We start from the raw sequence: 20253 nt of genomic DNA on the forward strand, positions 1-20253 counted from the left end.
TGGATCGAGAGCAATAAGTCACCGTGCAGGGCATTTTGTATCGATATCTCGCAGGATTAGAAGATTTGAAAGGGGCAAGGCAGGGCAAATATCAAATTTAAGGCCTAAATTTTGCTGTCCACCCTCCTCCAGCGATACGGTCCCCATTTTTAGACGGGAAGCCACCCCTGTCGACGTGCAGTCGCCATCGATCATACCCGAAAGTTCGACTAGCTGGCTGGCTGCCTTCTTTCATCTTCCTTGCCTCCTCGCTATCACCACCGTCTTCGCTACTCTCTGCCCTCCTTTAGGCTCGTATCTACCGCCCTCATCGCGGTGTCTGGGCAAGAGCCGAAGCGCAGGAAATCGATCTGCTTTGATAAAAGGGTAAAACTGAAATAAAGGTCGACATTCACAAAAGGATAAAGAAGAAAGCGGCCTACCGCGCGGTGACGCCCAGGAGATTGCGACTTGGCCATATTCGCTCCCAACTCCCTTTGTGCAGCCCGGCTTTCTGTCATTTTTCGCCTGGATACTCAGCCCCTATATCGCATCTCGGCCAGTCTCGACAAACGAAAAGGGCGAGGAACCAAATAGAAGACAAAGGGAACCGATCGCGCGCGCACTCTGCTCATCCGGACTGAGTCGATCCAACAGTCGCCCTGGTCCTCTGCAATCTAAAGAGAAGGACTTTCGCACATCCTTTGCACGTTACCGAGACAATCGCTACTTCTTCTAGACTCATCTCGACTCCGGACGGCTGGACCGATCTCGGCTTTCAACGTCAAAGCGACGACAGCAAGTTTAGCAAATTCAGCAACGAGAAGGCAGCGGTGTGTGAAGTAAAGGGGGAGCAAGGGCTATCACTGTATCAAAATGTCGAACAACCAGGACCCAGAGACGCTCGTCGCTGACGCATTGGTGAGTATCGCTGATCTGCAAACCTGAGCGGTTAGTGCCTCTGGGCTAAAGCGGGATGGAAACGAAAACAGAAAGCTTCGTCGAGCGCCGATGCCACCAAAGTGGGAATCGCCGTGGGCGTCTTCGCTGCTCTCGGTGCAGTCACCCTTATTGGCTTTGAGATCCTGAGACCGAACAATAAAGTGAGTCCCCCTTTTCTCACAGCAAGCATCACAACGATTGCTAAGTGCCGCCGCCTTATTCAATATCTCTCGAAGATCGTCTACGAGCCGAGAAGAAAGTATCACGAAGCAGGCAAAGCTGAACCACCAAGAGTAAGTGCATGCATTTCCCGCACATGCGTTTGAAGGGTAGCTGATTACCTTTCAACAACAGATAAGCTACTCGTTCTTAGGCTGGATCGCACCGGTATGGAGGGCAAAAGAGGAGGAATTGCTGCCATTGATGGGCCTCGATGCCATCACCTTTCTCCGCTTCATTCGCATGTGCTGCTGGATCACAACGATCCTCGGCATCGCACTGGCCGCTGTGCTTTTCCCTGTCGATATCGTGGTCAACTTGCACAACAACAATACCGACACTGATGGCAGCTCAAAGAGCTCTGCGCTGAGTTATCTCAATCTTTCGCAGATCTCGGGCTCGCCGTTGTGGGCCCATGTCATCATGAGCTACGTCGCCTGCCTCGTCTCACTCTATTTCGTCTACCGGAATTATAAGCGCATGGTCGCCCTTCGATGGGCTTTTTTCCGATCCGACGCCTACCAGACGAGCTTTGCCGCCAGGACGCTGATGCTTACGGGCGTGCCCAGGCCTCTTCAGTCGGACCAAGCTTTGGCATCCTTGCTATCTTCTACAGGCATGCCCTACCCCACGACCGAGGTTCACATTGGTCGCGAAGTAGGATCGCTTCCCGATCTCATCGAAGCCCACGACGATACCGTTCGCAAGCTGGAAAGGGTATTTGCCAAGTACCTCAAGGACCCCAATAAGGTTGCTGCTCACAGGCCGACGGTACGTATTGGGAAGTCTCTGGGCATGTTTGGAGGCGAGAAGGTCGATGCCATCGATCACTACACGAATCAGATCAACAAGATCGAGGCGGCTGTCGAGACTTGGAGGGAGAGAATTGCGGAGAAGAAGCCGCAGTCCTACGGATTCGCTTCAATGGCTGCTGTGCCTTACGCCCATGCGACAGCCAAGGCTCTCAAGAACAAGAAGCAGAGGGGAATCACAATCGAGCTCGCGCCAGAACCAAAGGACATTCTGTGGGGCAACCTCACGAAGACTGCTGCCCAGAAATTCAGCACGAGCGTCACGGGATGGGTTCTCCTTTCTGTGCTGCTCTTCGTCAACGCCGTGCCCTTGCTTGGCGTGGCCTTGATCTCGCAGATGGCTTCCTTCGTCAACGTCCTGTCTTTCCTCAAGACTTGGCAAGACCTCTCTGGCTGGACCTTTGCGGCTGTCGCCGCCCTAGTTCCGCCTGCCATCTCGGGCATCATGGGTTTCTTCTTGCCCATCCTGATGCGCAAGCTGGCAAAGTACAGAGGCGAGAGGACGAGGACGCAGCTGGACAAGGTCGTCACTGGACAATACTTCGCGTTCCTCATCGTGTCTCAGTTCATTGTCTTCACCCTCATCGGCGTCCTCATTACATCGGTGGCCACCCTCGTTGACCGCATCAAGTCGCACACGAGCGCCAGCGACGTCTTTGATGCCCTTGGAGACCAGACCAGAGTCGTCAAGAAACAGTTCCTCAACATGAGTAACTATTGGCTCACCTGGATTCCCCTACGTGGATATCTAGCCTTGTTCGACTTGGCCCAAGTAGTCAAGCTGCTCCTCGTCTGGTTCCAAAAGGGCTTCCTAGGCAGGACGCCGAGAGACGTGCGAGAGTACACCAAGCCGCCGGACTTCCAGTACGCCATCTACTACGGCAACTTGCTCTTCCTCTTTGCCGTTGCCGTCATCTACGGCTGCCTCTCACCCCTCGTCATGATCTTTTGCGCAGCCGCCTTCTGGGGTTCGCTGGCCGCCTACAAATACCAGCTTATGTACGTCTCTGTTACGAAGGTCGAGTCTGGCGGCAAGCTTTGGCGTGTCATCGTCAACCGGATTCTTGCTTGCCTCATCTTCATGCAGCTCATCGTCATCTTTGTCATGGCGCTCGACCAAGTCGATCTGACCTCACGAATCATCAAGATCGCTTGCTCAGTACCGCCAATCGTCCTCGTCCTCGCCTTCAAAATCTACTGCCGAAAGCGCTTCGACGAGAAGTTCGACTGGTATATTCCAGGTGCCGAAGAGCTGTCGGCGTCCAAGGTCCACGGTGGCGACGCCCGCCACCACCGATTGCAGAGACGCTTCGGTCACCCATCGCTACACCAGCGCCTCTTCACTCCCATGGTTCACGCTCGTGTCAAGCACCTCTTGCCGCAGGTCTACCGCGGAAGGCTCGAGCAAGCTGGCGTACAGGACATCGACGGTCGCAAGGTCGAAACGGAAGAAGTCACCGGCGGGCTCAAGATTGCAGCCATCGAGGAGGACCAGCTCGAGTACGACCCCAAGAACGACTCGGATATGCAATCGATTATTTCGGCCACGACAATGGCTGGGCCATTTTCGTCCGGCGGGATGGGCACGCCTCGGGGACCACCGTCTAGGAACAATACATATGACTTCCAGAACCAATACGCTGCTTATCTCGCTGGTGGTGCCGCACAACCACCTCGGGGCTTCACAGGCGAGGAGTATGAGCTCAATGGGATGGCACGGGGAAGCCAAGAGAACCTGCTGGAAAAGGCGCAGCCACTGAGCATGGTGAGCGACTCAACGACAGTCTTTGGAAGCGGCGGCCATGGACGCAAGGCCTCGGCGGGCACCTATAAGACGTATGGCTCGCCGGCAAACACGCCCGGTCTTGAATACCCTCCCGGGAGATCACCCGGCGTGGATCTGGGCTATCAGCAGCCAATCACCCATCACCAAAACGATAGCCAGATCAGCATTGGAAGTGCTGGAGGCTATTTTGGGGGCAATGCTTCGGCTTCTCCTCAGCAATACCCTCCTCGCGCTGGATCGAATGGTGGACCACGGGGTGCCTACGGCCCCACCCGTCAGACAAGCCAAAATTCGCTTCAGCAGCAGTACTACAATGCGGCTCAACCGGTTCGCCAATCGCCACAGCAAGAAGCCCAGCGCTTCTACGGCCACCAAGGTCGAGGCAACGGCTCTCAGACATCGTTCAACGCCTACACACAACAGCAACACCCGCAGGGCCACTCGGCCTCCTACTCGGCCGCCGATATGTACGGCGGAGGCGCGCCAGCCCCTCAGCAGCAGCAGCAGCCGCAGCAGCAGCAGCAGCCAAGGTACCCCGGCCCACAGCAACCGCCGCCGCGTGGAGGGTACTACCGCTAAATCGTTCCCATGTAGCCAACGAATGGTCATCAGCAGCATCTTCAGGATTCTCTTTCCTTCTCTCTTTAACACAATCTCTCAAACTCTCACTCTCACTCACACACTACTTCCCTGTGTTGTATCAAATGCTTCATTCTTTACACTATAAGTCTCTGTGCACCTGGATTTCTCTCAAAAAGACAGAACTTTGTCTGAGCCTGTTTCGAACAAGGACGAGTCGTCAAAATGTTGCCTTAGGTTTAAGAGTCTCCGCGCACATCGAATGCCTGGTTCTAAGTTTAATTCTTTTTTTCTCTCTTCGTGTCGCTGAGGTTAGTCCACACGAAGATCATGTCAACGTCGACGGGAAAAGTCGCCTTAGGGGCGGCCCACACGTTTCGACGCCAGTGGGCTCAAGGCCCACCGCCAGTGCTCCGAAACAGCAATAGAAGACTGGACCATGTGGTCTTGCTCGAGAGGCTGCCGCTGTCGACGACGCCGTCGGACGTGGCCCGTCTGCAGGACGCGCTGACGCCCTTCGGCATGAGCAAACGCTTTCCCTCGGAAGTTGTCTTTCTCCGCACGAAGCTGCTCAAGCCTTCAGGTCGCGCCCTCTTTGCGTTCTCGAGACCTGCTCATGCCGACAATTTTGCCAAACTGGCCAATGGAAAGTCGCTAGGCGGGCAGCAGATCTCAGCCCAACGGGTGAGCTCTGGAAGAAGGGGGTTTTGGAGTGAAGACACTGATTCTTCCCTCACCTTGCAGATCGCCGAGAGACCTCCAGCCACATCACCAAGGGTGGCACTCCTGTACGAACTGCAGTCCCAGTCGCCCGGTCGAGTCGTCTTGATCCAAGGCCTGCCCCGTGCGATGGATGCCGACCGGCTCTTCCGGATCCTTTCGCGCGACTATCAGCTTGCAACGGACCGCATCGAGATTGATTTGCAAAGATATAACGTCGAGGAGACGGAAGCATCGATGGAGGGGCGGGGACCGAGTACAGTAGGAGCTATTGTCAAGCTTCAGGAGGCGGATGAGTCCCCCTACTTCTCGACGTTCTTCGTCAGACTGCAATCGGTTTCGGATGCCATGAGGCTCGTCAGAGGATGGCATCGGTCAGTCTGGAATCATAGAAGAAGAATCGCGCAGGATCAGGAGCGATTGGGGCCAAGTGCCGAGGACGATGAGGGGGAGGCAGCGGTGACGAAGGAAGAACAGGGGGTTGAAGACGAATTGTGGGCAGATGTCGAGGAGGACCGTCTGCTCTGGGCAGGCGCGAATGAAGAGATTGGGAGTGGCCATCAACGCCTGCGGGAGGCCATGGAGGACGGCGAGGCCAGACCGCTCCCCGCAATGCCAGGGCGACACATCATCGATGCTCGAATCATGTATTAATCTATTGTCACTTTGAGCCTCTGCTATTTGTACTACTACTTCCTACCGCCGCCGACTTCGGTGATGGTTTCTACAAATTGCTTCGGATCGTGCGCAAATCTTCCCAGGAAGAGACCATCGACGCCCTCCTCGAGCTTTTGAAATAGGCCGGGACCAGCGCTGCCGCCATAGAGGATTCTCACGAGGCCCGGCCGACCCAAATCAGCGGCCTTTTGACGCAGCAGCTTGGTGACGGCTACAACGTGTTCTGCGCTCGCTGGCTCGCTCTTTCCAATGGCCCAGACGGGCTCGTAGGCTAGGATGACCTCGGCATCCTTTGGAAAGTTTGGGTTCTCAAACACTCGATAGACCTGAGTCCAGCATTCTTCGACGGCCTTTTCCGCTCCGCCGCCTTGCGAGACCTCGCCGACGCAAATGAGGGGCACCATGGCATTCCGTGCTGCACCAAGGGCCTTCTGGGCAACCCATTCGTCTGTCTCGCCAAACAGCCTGCGCCGCTCCGCATGGCCCATCTCGACTATCTTTACGCCGGCCTGGGCGAGCACCTTGGGTGAGACTTCACCGGTGTATGCTCCGCCATCGTCGTGGTGGGCATCCTGTGCACCAAGCAAGAGTGGCGCCTTGCCAGCAGCGATGCGCTCGGCGTAAGGGATGATGTTGACAAAATCGGGAATGACAAAGACATCCGTCGGCTCGCGCAGCTCGGCGAGGAGCGAGGGAACGGAGGAAAGGACGGCGTCGAGGTATGACTTGGACTTGGCCAGATCAAAGTACATCTTGGTGGACACGCCCACCAGTCGGCGGCGCTTGCCGCTCTCTGTCGTAGTCATCCTTTTTTCGAAGAGTTGGTCTGGGAAGCAGCAGTTGCAGAGTCGAGATTGGGAAGATCGGCGATGCTCGGAGTGTGTGGAGGACGAGCGACAGCGCGGTGAGAGACCACACGTGTGTTCGTGTGAGTCTGTGACTGAGTAGATGCCAGGCACGTCTAAGCAGGCTATCCATCCGTCGGACATAGACGGCGAGCCGAAGGAAAGGCAGCTCAACCCATACACTATTTCCGAGAGTGCAAGTCTCTGAAACATTTACGCAAAGCATGGGGAGCACGGTCCAATACTGCGTTGCCCAATTCCCCCTTCCCTTCTTCCACCATTGCTCCTCCGCCATCGTACCTCTCTCAGTTCAACCCAAGAAAGCTAAGAAACCATTCGCAGACATGTCAGCTCCGATCTGCGTCCACTGTGTGACCGGTGATCGTATTCCCGGCGAGCCTCGCGGCAAAATCGAAAAGATCGGGCCTTTTGAGACCTACATCGCGACGCCCAAGGAGCCTCGCGAAGACGCCAAAACGCACGCCATTGTCTCCTTTACAGACGTCTTTGGGCTCGGTCTGGTTAACAACAAGATCTATGCCGATCTGCTCGCCGATGACTCGGGCATCACCGTCTACGTTCCTGATGTGAGCTGATCCTAAACTGACCCGTCGAGCAAGACTAGCCGTGCTGAAATCATGAGAATGTGGCCAGCTCTTCAACGGCAAGCCTCTCAGCAGCGCAGACATCAAGTTGCCTCAGTCGACCAAGGAAGCCGAGTCTCAGTCCTACTTCTCGAAGATTTCGGAAGGGCTCAAGCTAATTACCGTCCTCCCTTGTGAGTGTCTCTTGCCCCAATCGCTTTTAAGCGAAGGTCCTCACCCGCTTGCTCCTGCTTTTCATCAGGGATCGCTCGCAACTGGCCAACTGGCAAGCATGCCAACTCCGAAAAGTTCATCGAGGCTCTGCGGAAGGACAAGTCCGCCGAGAAGATTGGCGCTATTGGGTGAGTTTCCCTTCCCCTACCATGGTCAAAGCAGCCTCGCTGACGGAAGAAGGCATAATGTCACAGCTTCTGCTATGGCGCCAACATCTGCGTCCATCTAGATTCGACCTCCAAGACGAACGCCTCCGTGCTCAACCATCCCTCTTTGCTGAGCTTCGACCAGTACAAGACACTCAAGTCGCCTACCCTTTTTAATTGCGCAGAGACGGACACGCAATTCACGCCCAAGCTGCGCGGCCAGGTGCAAAAGTTCCTAGACGACGAGAAGAGCGCTCCCGCGCACGACTTTAAAGTGTTCGATAACACGTTCCATGGCTTTGCCTGCAGGCCCAACTTCGCCGATGAGCAGGTTCGTAAAGGATTCGAAGAGGCTCTCGGCAGGACCAGCTGGTGGTTCAAGAGTCATCTCTAAGCTTCCTCACTTACTTCTCTTTTGTCCATACCCCACCTTTCAGTCCTGTCATCGGGAACTGCATCGAATGACCATTGCGATTTAATTTGCAAGAGCTGAGTTGCAGGAGCGCTTGGTACAAAACAGAGAGGAAGGCAGCATTAATTTCCCGGCCCTTGGGTCTGACCTGGGCCTGGAGCACCAGCTAGTACCCATTGTGGAGCGCAGCGCCTGTGCCAGACCTGGCCATTGACAAGAACGACGATTTGACCCTTCGCGTCGCCCTCTTCTTCTTCATCGTCGAGATCACCCTCGTCGCTGTCTTCCTTGCCCTTCATCCCTGCATCGAGTGACCAGTCCGACGAAGAGGCGAGCGAAGCCGACGCTCCTTCGATTCCAATCCCTGGAGTGTTTGAGGCGCTACCAAAGTAGTCCTCGCTCGGCCTTGTAAGCGAGTTCCAGTCATTAGTGCCAGGAAACACTGGCCTGGGTGTCATCGGTGCCGTGAAGCTCTCGCACGGGTCAGTCGTCGGCTTCCTCTTCGTCCGCGCTGCGCCGCTATTGCTGCCGGATAAATCAGCATTGTCATACTGCAACCCTTCTTGCTCCTGCTGCTGGTCGCGATCCCACGCAGACTCGTATCCAAGGGATAGCGCAGACGGTCTCCTTTCAACGCCCTTTCCCTTGTCAGGACGAGGGCTCACGGCCGGTTCCAGGAACGGCGAAGGAGTCCTTTTGGGCAAGTCGTCTAACGAAGGAATGATGATGCTGCCGTCTCTACTATTCATCATCGTCAGGGCTCCCGCCGCTGCTACTTTTGAGGAAGCACTGCCGTCAACGAAGATGTCGTTTACGCTCGCACCCCGCTTGAACCCCGGCCTTCTCGTAGCACTCATCGACGAGGACTGTGTGGAGGAACCAAAGACGAGCCTCTGGCAGCCCTCACATCGCGTGCCCGTACCAAAAGTACCTGGTCTCCAACCTCGCCGTCTCCTGGTGGCTAGATTCTGCATTTCGTAGAAGACGTCGCGGTCAAAGAGACGGTTCGTGATCCCCAAAAGGCCTTGTCGAAGCCGATATGCCTCGACCATCCCGTTGATGATCGGTCGGACCTCGGCATAGTAACGTGAAGGAGTAGTCGGCTGCCCATCTTTGTCTCGAGGGCTTTTCTCCTCTTTCTCGTCCTCCAACAGCCTTCGAAAAAGGTCTGCGAAAGGCATGCTATCGGCCGACGTCGAAGAGACAAGCGCTGAAAGGGAGTCTTCTACAAATGACTTGGCCAACGACTGCGATCGTGTTGCCATTTTGCCTCCTGTGGTTGTGACATCGTGGACGAGATGGATGAGGATCTTCAACAATCTTACCCAGTGCTTCTGAGCATCCGGATCGCTGAGCTGTCCATGCTCTCTGCAAAGCCTCACAGCCATGCTGACGCCCTGTTCGAGCTGCTCCTTTGCCTCTTCAAATTCTGCATCTGCCTCCTCGTTGATCTCGCTTCCTCGACTATCGTCCTCTTGCGCTTGATCGCGAAGGACAAAGGCACGTTGAGCCACGCTTCGCTCAAAGGCATCAAGTCCCTTGTCCAACTGCCCTTGCCGGTCAAAGGCCCAGAGGGCACCATCGATCACTCCTTCTTCTTCAGCAACGTTGGCTAAGTGCTTCAAGTCAAAGAAGTTCGCGGGCATCGCGTCGAGCGTCTTGACGAGTACGTGTGGCTCCATAGAGCACAGCAGCGAAATGTACAGATCCCTCTGCGGCTGATCGACGCTGTCTCGAAGCTTCGAATTTGTCGACTTTTTGTCCGTCGCGGCGGATGGTAGAGAGGTGTCGGACCTCATCTGGAGAGGAAGCTCTTCTGAGTCTTGCCAGGGATCAAGCAGCACGCCGAGATAGGCCAGCTGTCGGTGCGGAGATCGATCCAGCAGCGAAATCGCTTCAGCTTGTCTTGCCGGAAAGAAACGGCCCATGAGCTCCGCTGTGCGGCCGACGTCCACGTCTACAAGGGCCGGCAATGATTGTAGGACGATTCTTTCGACATTTTTTAATACCGCGGAAGGTGCACCCTTGCCCATTCTGGCGGAAGAAATGACCTGGGCTAGCTCGTCGAAAGTCTCTTGACCTTTGCTCGGTGCTTCGACGATGACCAGGTCTGCCAGCTTGTCCCACTTCGACTCCGACCGATAGGCACGGTGAAGGATTCTTGTGAAGCTCGCGCTTTCGAACTGAGCAAGAAGTTCATCACTGTGGCTAGGCCTATAGGCCGACAAAAGACATTCGGCCGCGAACTGTCGGTCCTCGAGCGTCTCCGAATCTTGGACTGCTGCCAAGTGATGAAGAAGCTGTTTGACATCAGGTTGAGAAAGGCGCACGAATTGTGGGTATTTGGGAGCGTTGCGAGCGATAAAGATGCAGACGAAGACGCGTGCAGACTCTTGCAGTTCGCTGCCCTCCTCAAAGGTCACTTCACTGAGAATAGAGACGATGAGTTGACGCGTGAAACGGGGGTGGTGCTTGCGAACAGCCGCAAAATCATCGTTGTCGTCAACCTCATCCTCCTCCTCGTCGTCGAGGTAGCTGTCCTCGAAGGCGATATCGAGTGCGTCAAGAAACGCTTCGGCATCGAAAGCGAGAAGCAGACGCAAGTAAGGATAGGTGGGCTCCTGCTGCTCGTCGGCAACCGTCAACACGAGCTGACCACCAGGTCCTTCTGGCCACATGACGCAACGGCCCGCAAAGAGAAAACCATAGATGCTTGACCTGGCCTTGATGCCCTCGCCTCCTTCAAGCATCTCGTGATTGGGGTACGTATGTCCTGTGAGGGCAACGGAGAGATAGGAGAAGAGCCTATAGCAGTCTGCAATGTTGTCCTGTGGCTCCAAAGAATCGCGCCTCTTGATGATGCCGAGTAGCTCGACAATGGGCCCAACAAAGTCATGCAGTGCCCTCGTATACACGTAGATGAGTGCGTCAAACAATCGTCTTTCGAGGCACAGGCTCAGCGCTTGATCGAGATCCAAGCTCGCCGGGTCGACATTCCAGATGATGCGTTCGGCCAGATCGTACCTCTGCTGCCTCTTTCGAAAGGAAATGAGGCGTTGTACGACGGGGATCGGCAGCAACCTGAGCTGACCGGCGACGATAAAGTGCTCCATCTGGTCGGCAAAGATGGCCTCGATACCGGCGTCGGCATAGGTATCGTACAGCTCGTCAAAGAGAAAAGTCTGGTCTTCGAGGGCCAGGCAGGCTTCTGCGCAAACCCTCGCCAAACCTTCGAACAATGGCGTCCTGTCCACGCCTCTAGGGTCAGCGTGGGTTCCGTCGTGCATGCGCTCGTCAGAAAATGCGTATGTCGTCGAGGCACGCATCAGATCGAGAAGTCGTTGGGCCACGATCGGTCTTTGAGCTTCCCTAGATTCTGGCAGTCCTATGCAGGAGCCACCGGCTCGGCCTTCTAGGTAATCGGTACTGAGCTCGATAGCGCCGAGAAAATCACCGCCTGAGACATGTGCCAGAATCCTGTCCGCCCAAGTAATGAGGGTGCCTACGACGATGTCGCCCGGTGTCTGTGAGACAATGTCAGATACTTGTGTATCGGCCAAAATTTCCCGTGGTCTGCAAAGCGGACTCACCAGAAAGAAGACTTGACCCTTGTAAGCGCGCACGCTGTAGGCGTTGGAAGGGTGGATGTGCTTCTCCTCGCCAGCTCTGGACTTGAAAGTGACTCCGACAAGCCAGTCGTTGGAGACGAGTGACGACACGAGGCTGATGACGGGTTGCGTCTCCGTCACCTTTCGGAACCGAAGGTCAAACAAGGCCAACTTCGAATCGGATTGGAGCAAAATCATCTCGTGAGAGAGCCACTGAAGCGATCGAATCGGTTCATCGTGTTCCCACCCTGGCTCCTCTCCCATCGTCAGCTCCTCCCGAACAGTGGGCGCCTGGGGCGTACCGCCGTGGACGCGTATTGTCTTGAGGCGCACGAGGACAAGATGTCTTCCGAAGCTCGTAGCGAGCACCGGTTGCACTCTCCCGTCCGCTTCGGTGGCCGACGACCTGTCGTTGGCCGTCATCGAAGGGAACCAGACTAGGCTGCCACACGTCTCAATTGTTCGAGAGGGCGAAAGGAGGCGGAACCAGGTTCTTGCTGCTGGTTTCAAGCCGACCACAACGAGCTTGGTGGGCGTCAGAATTGCCACGATGTTGTGTGAATCTGACAGGTGACGCATGGGCCCCAACGGAAGAGGTGCCATGCCGAGAGCCGTCGCCTGTCGGTATTTTGGTGGCGTCGGCTCGTGCTCCTGGCCGCCATTGTTGAGCGCCTCGACCTCTGTACCTTTCCCCTCTCTCTCTGCCTTGCTGGGATATCTTCCCAGTAGTCTAAGGGTATCATTGCTGCTTACGCCGAGAATCTTGCCGAGGCTGTGGTAGAAGCTGAGGCCGAACTCGTCTGCCGAGACGATGGCAGTATGTCTGGCTCCCACAAAGCCGATATGGAGAATTTTTGTCCCTTGGAGATGACCCTCGTTCTTGCCCGTCGTGACCGCCTTTGGTGTGGTCGGTGCGACGTGACGAGCAGGGTATCGCGGTTTGGAGACGTCGTAGAGGTAGATATGCCCCTGATCCGTCCCAATGGCTATGAATGTCCGGTCGGAAGAAATGGAGAGTGCCGTGACCGAGTCCGTGGTCGTTGTAGGTAGAGCCAGCCAGCCCTTAAATCTACCGTTGAACTCCCACATCCCGACCCGAGCCTGACTTGTTCCTACAGCAACGAGTCCGCCGGCGACAGCCATGACTACAGCCTTTTCGTCGTTCCTCTGGCTGAGCTCGAGCTTTGAGACTTTGGAGAGCCTGAGAATGGATCGTTGCACGGCGTCATCGTTGCGCCGCGTCTGACCATTAGACGCATATATCGGCTTTTCAGGAACGCCATACGGCATCATGTGAGCAGAAGGCAGCCCCTCGATGCTGCTGCCGTCATCATGGCTCGAGGCGGGCAACATGGGCGAGGATCTAAAGTCGAAGCTGTTGCTCCCACTGTCACCGGCCTGGAGGGAGAGGCTGGGACTGAGGCTTGCGTCATCTGTTACGTTTGCGGTAGAGGCCAGCGATCGTAACCGCTTAGGCTTCGGATACTGCCATGGCCGTAGGAGCGAATAGTCCAATGATGACGGCAGCAGCGAGGAGGTGCTTGCAATGGAGTGCCGACTTTCGTCTGCTCCTCCTACCTCTGTTGCTAATGACTCATCGCCAACTGTACCAGAGCCAGGCCTCAGCTCATCATCATGCTCCTGCTCCTGCCTCACGTCCTCGTCCTCGTCGCTGCCCATGATCTCCTTTAGCCGATCGGAATAGCTCGACACGTCGCCAATTGTTGCCCCATCATCCTCTCCGCCCTTCCAGTCTTCTTTCTCGTCATCGTCGTCGTCGTCATCGTCATCGTCATGAGCAGTCCCATTTGGCCGTCGAGCTTCGACAGCATGCCCCACCAGCTCGTCTTCGCCATTCATGAGCTCGTCGAAGCTTTCCTGATACCGACGATCGGGCGCAGGGCTCGACGTCTCCATTATGGACAGACTCTAGATCTCTCTCGGGCCAGACATCAGTCCCTCGCTTGCCGCCCCTTCCTCGGTGTCTTGTTGCTTGCTGTCGTGAGAGGAGCGTCGATGAGGGGGATCTTCGTTCGGCGCAAAGCGTTCAACGACCGTGCGAAGCGCACACCACGTGGTGTTTTGGAAGAGGGAGGGAGAGGAAAAAAAGTTTCATTAAATTTTGGAGGTTGTTCGATCAGGCGAGCCACCAAGCAGCTGCAGGCAAGTCACGACGTTGGAGGCGGAGGTGGTACACAGAGAGAGAGAGAGAGAGAGAAAGGAGAGCGATGGTGACGGCGCTCGGACCAACACCGCTTGTAGTCAGCACCAATAAGGACTCTCCAACCACTTTCCATGCTCCTGGTCCTACGCCCGCGAAACGACGCTCGGCCTCGTCCGTGCCCAATCCGTCGAAGCGGCATAGCACCATGAAGCGATACTTGAGCGACGAGGGTTCCGACGAGGACAACAATGGAGACGAGGGCGGGGTCAAGAGGGGCACGCCGCAGGCCAGCGTTCCAAATTCCCCGCAGAGAATAAAGAGCAGTCTCAAGGGCGGAGCGGCTTCACTCCCAGGCGTGACATCCTCGCCCACGGATGGCTATCGAAGAGGAATGTATATTTCCTTTGTGGACAATGCGCTGGCTGAGCGCATGAGAGGTAACGAGGCTTCTTACAACGAGCTCGTCGCTCAGTTTAAGCTGTCGGACCCATCGAGGGTCAGCACGGGCCCGAACCCAACCCAACTTCTCTCCTGGCTCGGCGCATTGACGCACGTCGTTTCTTCGCTCGACAAGCGCTCTCACTCGCTCCTCATCGACTCGATCATATCTCTCCCTTGGACGACGATGGGTGGCGATGTCTTTGCCAGGACCTGGACTCGGTTCGTGTGCGCCTTGTGCAGTACCAGAAGCGAGTGGCTCTCCACTGTCCTCAACCGTGCGGTACAGGGTCTTACCTATCGTGAGTAGGGTTTTCCCCCTTGTCAGTATGAATGTCGCACTCATCCTGACTCGTCCCACCAGGATCGGATTGGAGAGCATTGGCATACGCAAGCGCAGCTGCCACGACGTCGCCCTCGACGGGCGCACCCACGCGTCGCGTCATCTACGGCCGCATTCACTCGTTGCTCCGTTCGCTGCTCTCGCTGATTCCGACGATGCCCTCGGTCCTGCAGCCGCTACTGCTGCGTCATCTCCCTCGAAAGCGCGACGGCGTCAAGCACTTTACCGTCTACGTCCGCAACGCGCTGCAGGTGTGCGAGTACGCCGACGAGCTCAAGCAAGGCGTTCTGGCCGCCATTGTCAGCAAGGCCATCGAGATCGACGTCGAGATCCAGATGGACTACGAGGAACTCGAAGATCTCGAAGGCGACGACGACGGCGACGACATGGATAGTGATGCAGAAGAAGAACATCGGGCGGACGAGGAGGACCCCTTCGATGGCGCCCTCGACGATGAGGACGTGGATGACAGCGAATCAGAGGGCGAGGACGTGAATCTCGACGACCTCGATTCTGGAGACGAGGACGGAGAAGAAGAGGGAGAAGAGCAAGAAGAGGGCAAGGGGAAAAGGAAGCCGTTAAACCGCAGCAAGGAGGCAATGGCAAAGGTGGCCAACGCGAGAAAGCTTAGCGCCAAGCTCGACGCCATCATGACGGAGGTCTTTGCCCATCTCGAAGGTTTCGACAAGCGCTGCATGAGCGTATGTATGGGTGGCAGCGATGTGAAGACACCCACGCTGGAACGCTCCTCGTCGACGAGCTCGATCACATACGCACCTCTGTCCTTTTCGAGGGCCTCGGTGCTCCGACAGGAGCAATTCTACCTCCTGGCCGCCCTCTTCCAGCGCATGGTGCTGCCGACATTCAAGTCCCGCAACGTGCAATTCCTCCTATTCTGGGCCTCTTCCCTCGATCAGGAATTCAGCGACGTGTTTTTGGGGCACCTCATGGAGAAGGCGCTGGTCGGCCGGGGAGAGGATTCAGACTATGCCACGGTCCAGGAGGAGCCAGCCATCATTCGGATAGCATCGGCATCCTACGTCGCCAGCCTGGTGTCTCGAGCCAAATTTGTCCCTCGCGACCAGGTCCGAGCCGTCGTCGATCATCTGTGCGTCTACTTGGACGCGTACCTGAGCGAGCACGCGTCGGCGTATGCGGCCATGGCCTCGTCTACCACCCACGGCTTTGGTGCTGCCGAGGGCCCTCATGCCGTCTTTTACGCCGTGGCGCAGGCCGTCTTCTACATCTTCTGCTTCCGATGGCGGGACTTGCGTATACCCACGCCTGCTGGTCCTACGCCCAAGGTGAGCGTGTCGATGTCGAGCTCGAGCGAGGCCGACGAGATGGACGACGAAGGTGCGGGCACGCCCTGGCGGTGGGCCGACAGCCTTGCCATTGTCCAGCGCGTCATCATGTCGCCATTCAATCCCTTGGCCAATTGCACATCGGCCGTTGTTAACCAGTTTGCGAGCATCGCCCAGCACACGGGCTTCCTCTACTGCTACAGCATCATCGAGCGAAATCAGCGCTCTGCCACGACTAAAAAAAGCCGAGACGCCTCGTCGCCGTCGTCGTCGGACGGTTCCTCCACGTCGAGCAACGAGGACGGCGAACAGAAGAAGCAGGTTCAGACGACGCAGACGGCCGACCGGCTGGACACCTTCTTTCCCTTTGATCCCTATCGCCTCCCGTCCAGCTCCAAATGGGTTGAGCCGCTGTACCGTCCCTGGTCCGAGGCTGCACCACCGGGACTTGCCGGCGAGGAGTCCGACTCGGAAGACGATGACGACGAGGATGACGAGGAAGAGGAAGAGGAGGAGCCTCAGGGACTCAAGATCCCAAGCATGACTTCTTCGCGTCCGAGAAAGCGCGGCGCTGCCGAATTTGGCAGCTCGCTGGGGACGAGCCAGAGCGCCTCGACATCGACGGACCAGAGCGACATCTCGCAGAGTCTGGACGCCATGAGCATCTCCCAGTAGCCGACTTCATTTATACTGTACATTCACTCCATAATTTCAACGGCTCATTAGTTATAGTTTGTAGACAAGCACAGCTACTATTGTTACAATGGCACTTGACCAGCACGGATCCTTGTTGTCTTCATTGTCCCGCTGCTCTCGCTCTCTGCCTCGTCGACTGGAGAAGGAGGCGCCCTCTCCCAGATGCCCTCGACGTCGTAGGTGGAACGCGCTTCGGGCGTCATGACGTGCACGACGCACCATTCTGCGTCGACGAGGCACCAGTCTCCGCCCCCCCTCCTGGCTCGGCTGCTCGACTGTGCGTCATCCAGCCCCTCATACCGGACCCTATTCTTGCCCCGCGGCGCCCCTTCCTCGCCTTCAAGTGCCCACGCCACCTCGTCCTGGTCCTCAGCCTCCTCCTCCTCCTCCTCTTCTTCGACGCTCTCCTCCCTCCCGGAAGAGGCAGAAGAGATGCTCTGCTTGATCTTCTCCAGCTCCCTGGCCTCGTCCAGCTTCCAGCCCGGTCCCTCGAGCATGCCTCTTTTCCATTCGTCCTCGCGCTCCTTTGCGCGCCTGTTCTGCCGCGAGACAACGGCGCCGTCGGGCCGGAACTTGGACTTGAGGATCCGGCGCACGGCCTCGACGGAGATCTTGAACTGGGCCGCCAGGGCCTGGCGGGAGTACGTCTCGGGGTCGTGCGCGTGCAGCAGTCGCAGCCCCTCCTGGGCCTCGCGCGACAGAATCTTGCGCGGCCGCCACGGCTGCTTGTCCAGCGACGCCGAGCCCTCTGTCGATGCTGAGGATCCTCTCAGACGCTCTGGTGGTCCCACGGTGTCGCCTTCTTGCAGAGAAGAGGGAATAGATCCCAGCGAGGCAGGGCGGGGCGCGCGCTTGAGATAGTTGCCCACGTCCTTTGCCACGCGTGTGATGCCGCTCCTGGCCTGCACCTCGACGACGACGATCCAGTCGGCCCACGCGTCGGCGTCGCGTGCCTTGGCGTCAATGTACACGATCGGCGGCCGCTTTGGCTCCCGCTCAAACTCGGCCGTTTCTTCCTCGTCGTCCTGGTCGCTGCGGCGGCGGCGGAGAAGAGGAGACGAAGGCCCAGTGGTGAGGAGCTCGTCGAGCTCGATGAGGGCATCAGGCAAGGCCGAGCCAGCCGTCGAGAGCGGCAGCGTCTTCTCTATTAGTGCTGCTGATGCAGTCTCAACGGGAGCAGCAACGACTTCCTCGGCCTGGTCCTGGAGGAACCATGGCAGGGTTGGTTTCGCCGAGGAGGAGGAAGAGGAGGAACCGGCCGAGGGCGTCGTCAGCGGCGTCGTCGGCGTTGTCGCCGCGGGTGCCTCGTCGGTGTTGAAACGCGGACGGATCTGGCGCGGAAATGAGACGAGCCTGGAGGTAGCCAGGCCCCTCGAGGCCGATAGCGGCGATCGGCTCGTGCCTCGCACCAGCTGTAGCGTCCGTTGTCGGGCCGCCATGTTGGAGCAGGGGTTTGCAGAGCAGTGATGATGATCACCAAGCGCCGTCGTGACCAAGAAGCTCCAAAAATTTCCCTCACGTGAGCGCAGGCGCCCCGTCGACCAAGTCCCGAGTGCCGATCTATCGGACTCTATAAAGATGAGCGCAAAGCAGTGCAATTTTTTTCTTCTTTTCCCACAACGTCTCGATTTCAGGCACTTCTCGTAGCTCGCCTCTGAATCACGCCTTTTACTTGATTCAGCCAGGGAAGCGCCTGGCTATACGATCGATGATAGACTTTTTCAACATCCTCAACGTTCCCTGAACGTTTTCCGACTCTCACAGAGAGGCAACCCCCCAGCATTGCAATTTATTAATTTATAGAACATCCAAGGGCGGGGCGTCATTAGAAGGAGATGAAACAGACGGTTTGAACACAGAACAAAGAACACAAATAGGAGAACGAGGATGAAGAGTGGGCCGTGTAAAAGGTGGCTCGATGTGTGGAAGCAAGACATCCGCTGGAGGATGGGACGAAGCCGAGATTCCGCAGTACCATCCAGAGGTGAAGCATTGCTAGAATGCCACGTGTACTACCTACGCGTTGAGCCTTCTTCACCCCTTCGCTTCGGCGGAGACAACGCGCAATTCTCATGAAGTGACAGCAAGGCCCGCCATCGGCTTGATGGGCCGAGCAGCCAACCCCCCTTCCACAGTATGTTGTTGCTACATCTTTGATACATCAGTCTTCTCAATCGTTTGGCGTTATGTTATCCACTCATTCGTCAGTGCACTGACGAGGATGACAGAAGCGAATGAAGCGCTCGTGAAGAGAAGGGCAGGCGACCAGCATGAAGAACAGTGCTGTGACAAGCAAGACCAGAACAGATAGATGGTGAGATGCATTCATTACATCGACGCTGGCCTAGACGTAGGGGAGGACTGGGCGCGCCACTCTCTGTGCGACATCGTAAGAGGTTGGGAATTAATAATAGCAGTGTGTAGTACAACGAGGAACAAGAGAGTAGTGATTAGTGCGTAGCTTTTGTTTGGAGGTCGCCTTTCTCCATTTTTTGGTTCTTCATTTGGCCGGCGGCACAGGAGCTTTGCTGGGAGAAGAATTAGTAGAAGAAGAAGAGGTCGAGGATTGCTTGCCTGCCTGGTGGAATGCTTCCTTTCGCAACGGTCTCGCCAGCCCGTTCCAGTCGCCCTTTGTCTCGAGAACCCTCCCGCCGTAGGTCTTGAGGTACTCTTGACGCGCGGCTTCCTCTTCCTCGTCGTCGTCTTCGTGGGTCCTCCGCCTTTCCGCTTCCGGACTGGCTTCATTCTTCGAGTGCGAAGTCTCGCTGCCCATCGAGTGGCTCGAGGGCGGGCGCTGCGAAAGGGCACCCTTGCCGTCTACCTCTGGGCTTGGGGCAATCAAGGCATTCCTTCCCCATCCCTTGTTGGCAGCGCCGTTCCGTGACGAGGATGTCGACGGCGAGGAGTGGTGAGAGTCTTTGTTCAGCCGATCGGGAGGCAAGGCGCCCCACACAAACGACTTGGATCGGGAGCTGTTGCCGACGGCGCTCTTGAAGCCGCTGCTGCTCCTCGCAGACGCAGACCCGTTGCTCGTCGTGGTGGCCGTCGTCGTGGTGCTGCTAGCACCGGGCGACTTGGGCGCATTCGGCGCCGTCATCTTGGTCATACCCACGCCGCTTCCCGTACTCGAGACACTGCTGCTTCGATTGAGGGGCACAGCAGCCTTGACGGGGAGCTCCGACATCCTGCGATCAAACGAGCTCCTGCGTGTTCGGCTGCTGCCATTCTTGCTTTGCTGGGGGGGAACAGAAGGAGACGCGTCATCGGTCTCCATCCGAGACAAGTCCCTCTCCGACAAGGCAGGTGAAGTAGCCAATGTCGATGGCACAGTCGCAGACTCCTCGTGGGCCTTTGGCAGAGTCTCGTCGGGCCGCTCGCTCCTCCCCGATGGCGGCCACGAGGAGCCACTGTCTGCTGCGGCGAGTAGGGCCTCGGTGCGAGCGATGACGTCGTCCAAGCGTCGCCTCTCCAACATGAGCTCGTTGCGATGCTTTTCCAGCTCGGCCACCCAGGCTGTATGCGCCATGGCAGGGGCGGGAGCCGTTGAGGACGCAGGCGCCGACGAAGAGCCGACGGCGTGGTGATGATGAGGATGCTGGGGATGGTGGACATGGACGTGAGGATGCTGGTGCTGGTGCTGGTGAGGGTGTTGATGCGTGTGTGGGTGGACGTGGTGGTGATGAGGGTGAGCGGTGTGTTGGTGGCCATGGCTGTGGACATGCGTACGGGGCACTTGATGAGCATGAGCATGATGATGCGCGACG

The 20253-nt window shown here is 57.1% G+C and overlaps 7 protein-coding genes across 7 annotated transcripts; 4 read left to right on the forward strand and 3 right to left on the reverse strand.

Moving 5' to 3' along the window:
• Positions 1–855: 855 nt before the first annotated feature.
• FA10DRAFT_283057 (DUF221-domain-containing protein) lies at positions 856–4317 on the forward strand (the record flags this gene model as incomplete). The annotated part of the gene is made up of 4 exons (XM_025523814.1): positions 856–900; positions 972–1082; positions 1158–1214; positions 1276–4317. The coding sequence occupies 4 exons, from the start codon at positions 856–858 to the stop codon at positions 4315–4317; spliced, it is 3255 nt and encodes a 1084-aa protein (XP_025380610.1).
• A 330-nt stretch (positions 4318–4647) lies between these two features.
• FA10DRAFT_283058 (hypothetical protein) lies at positions 4648–5429 on the forward strand (the record flags this gene model as incomplete). Its single annotated transcript, XM_025523815.1, has 3 exons — positions 4648–5001; positions 5062–5298; positions 5364–5429. The coding sequence occupies 3 exons, from the start codon at positions 4648–4650 to the stop codon at positions 5427–5429; spliced, it is 657 nt and encodes a 218-aa protein (XP_025380611.1).
• A 234-nt stretch (positions 5430–5663) lies between these two features.
• On the reverse strand, positions 5664–6704 carry FA10DRAFT_264064 (Triosephosphate isomerase; the record flags this gene model as incomplete). The annotated part of the gene is made up of 1 exon (XM_025520494.1): positions 5664–6704. The coding sequence occupies one exon, from the start codon at positions 6702–6704 to the stop codon at positions 5727–5729; it is 978 nt and encodes a 325-aa protein (XP_025380612.1). The 3' UTR covers positions 5664–5726.
• A 200-nt stretch (positions 6705–6904) lies between these two features.
• FA10DRAFT_283060 (alpha/beta-hydrolase) lies at positions 6905–7918 on the forward strand (the record flags this gene model as incomplete). The annotated part of the gene is made up of 4 exons (XM_025523816.1): positions 6905–7147; positions 7215–7338; positions 7407–7506; positions 7573–7918. 4 exons carry the CDS (start codon positions 6905–6907, stop codon positions 7916–7918), a joined length of 813 nt encoding a protein of 270 aa, XP_025380613.1.
• A 53-nt stretch (positions 7919–7971) lies between these two features.
• On the reverse strand, positions 7972–13620 carry FA10DRAFT_236886 (hypothetical protein). The gene is made up of 2 exons (XM_025519090.1): positions 11527–13620; positions 7972–11460 (listed from the first exon to the last, which is right to left on the reverse strand). The coding sequence occupies exons 1-2, from the start codon at positions 13459–13461 to the stop codon at positions 8059–8061; spliced, it is 5337 nt and encodes a 1778-aa protein (XP_025380614.1). The 5' UTR covers positions 13462–13620; the 3' UTR covers positions 7972–8058.
• A 70-nt stretch (positions 13621–13690) lies between these two features.
• FA10DRAFT_247646 (RNA polymerase I-specific transcription initiation factor RRN3) lies at positions 13691–16574 on the forward strand. Its single transcript, XM_025519462.1, has 2 exons — positions 13691–14448; positions 14511–16574. The coding sequence occupies exons 1-2, from the start codon at positions 13773–13775 to the stop codon at positions 16466–16468; spliced, it is 2634 nt and encodes an 877-aa protein (XP_025380615.1). The 5' UTR covers positions 13691–13772; the 3' UTR covers positions 16469–16574.
• On the reverse strand, positions 16505–17963 carry FA10DRAFT_264068 (hypothetical protein). The gene is made up of 2 exons (XM_025520495.1): positions 16575–17963; positions 16505–16545 (listed from the first exon to the last, which is right to left on the reverse strand). The coding sequence occupies exons 1-2, from the start codon at positions 17926–17928 to the stop codon at positions 16520–16522; spliced, it is 1380 nt and encodes a 459-aa protein (XP_025380616.1). The 5' UTR covers positions 17929–17963; the 3' UTR covers positions 16505–16519.
• Positions 17964–20253: the final 2290 nt, after the last annotated feature.

This window comes from Acaromyces ingoldii (assembly GCF_003144295.1).
Source record: "Acaromyces ingoldii strain MCA 4198 unplaced genomic scaffold FA10scaffold_1, whole genome shotgun sequence".
Classification (NCBI taxonomy): domain Eukaryota; kingdom Fungi; phylum Basidiomycota; class Exobasidiomycetes; order Exobasidiales; family Cryptobasidiaceae; genus Acaromyces; species Acaromyces ingoldii.

Bases quoted from the DNA above. Each gene is read 5' to 3' on its own strand.
- FA10DRAFT_236886 (XM_025519090.1), bottom strand. From the start codon at position 13,461: ATGGAGACGTCGAGCCCTGCGCCCGATCGTCGGTATCAGGAAAGCTTC. The intron at 11,461-11,526 runs GTGAGTCCGCTT...ATTGTCTCACAG, and splicing joins AGGGTCAAGTCTTCTTTCTG to ACACCGGGCGACATCGTCGT.
- FA10DRAFT_247646 (XM_025519462.1), top strand. From the start codon at position 13,773: ATGGTGACGGCGCTCGGACCAACACCGCTTGTAGTCAGCACCAATAAG. The intron at 14,449-14,510 runs GTGAGTAGGGTT...TCGTCCCACCAG, and splicing joins GGTACAGGGTCTTACCTATC to GATCGGATTGGAGAGCATTG.
- FA10DRAFT_264068 (XM_025520495.1), bottom strand. From the start codon at position 17,928: ATGGCGGCCCGACAACGGACGCTACAGCTGGTGCGAGGCACGAGCCGA. The intron at 16,546-16,574 runs GTGCTGGTCAAG...TTGTAACAATAG, and splicing joins AATGAAGACAACAAGGATCC to TAGCTGTGCTTGTCTACAAA.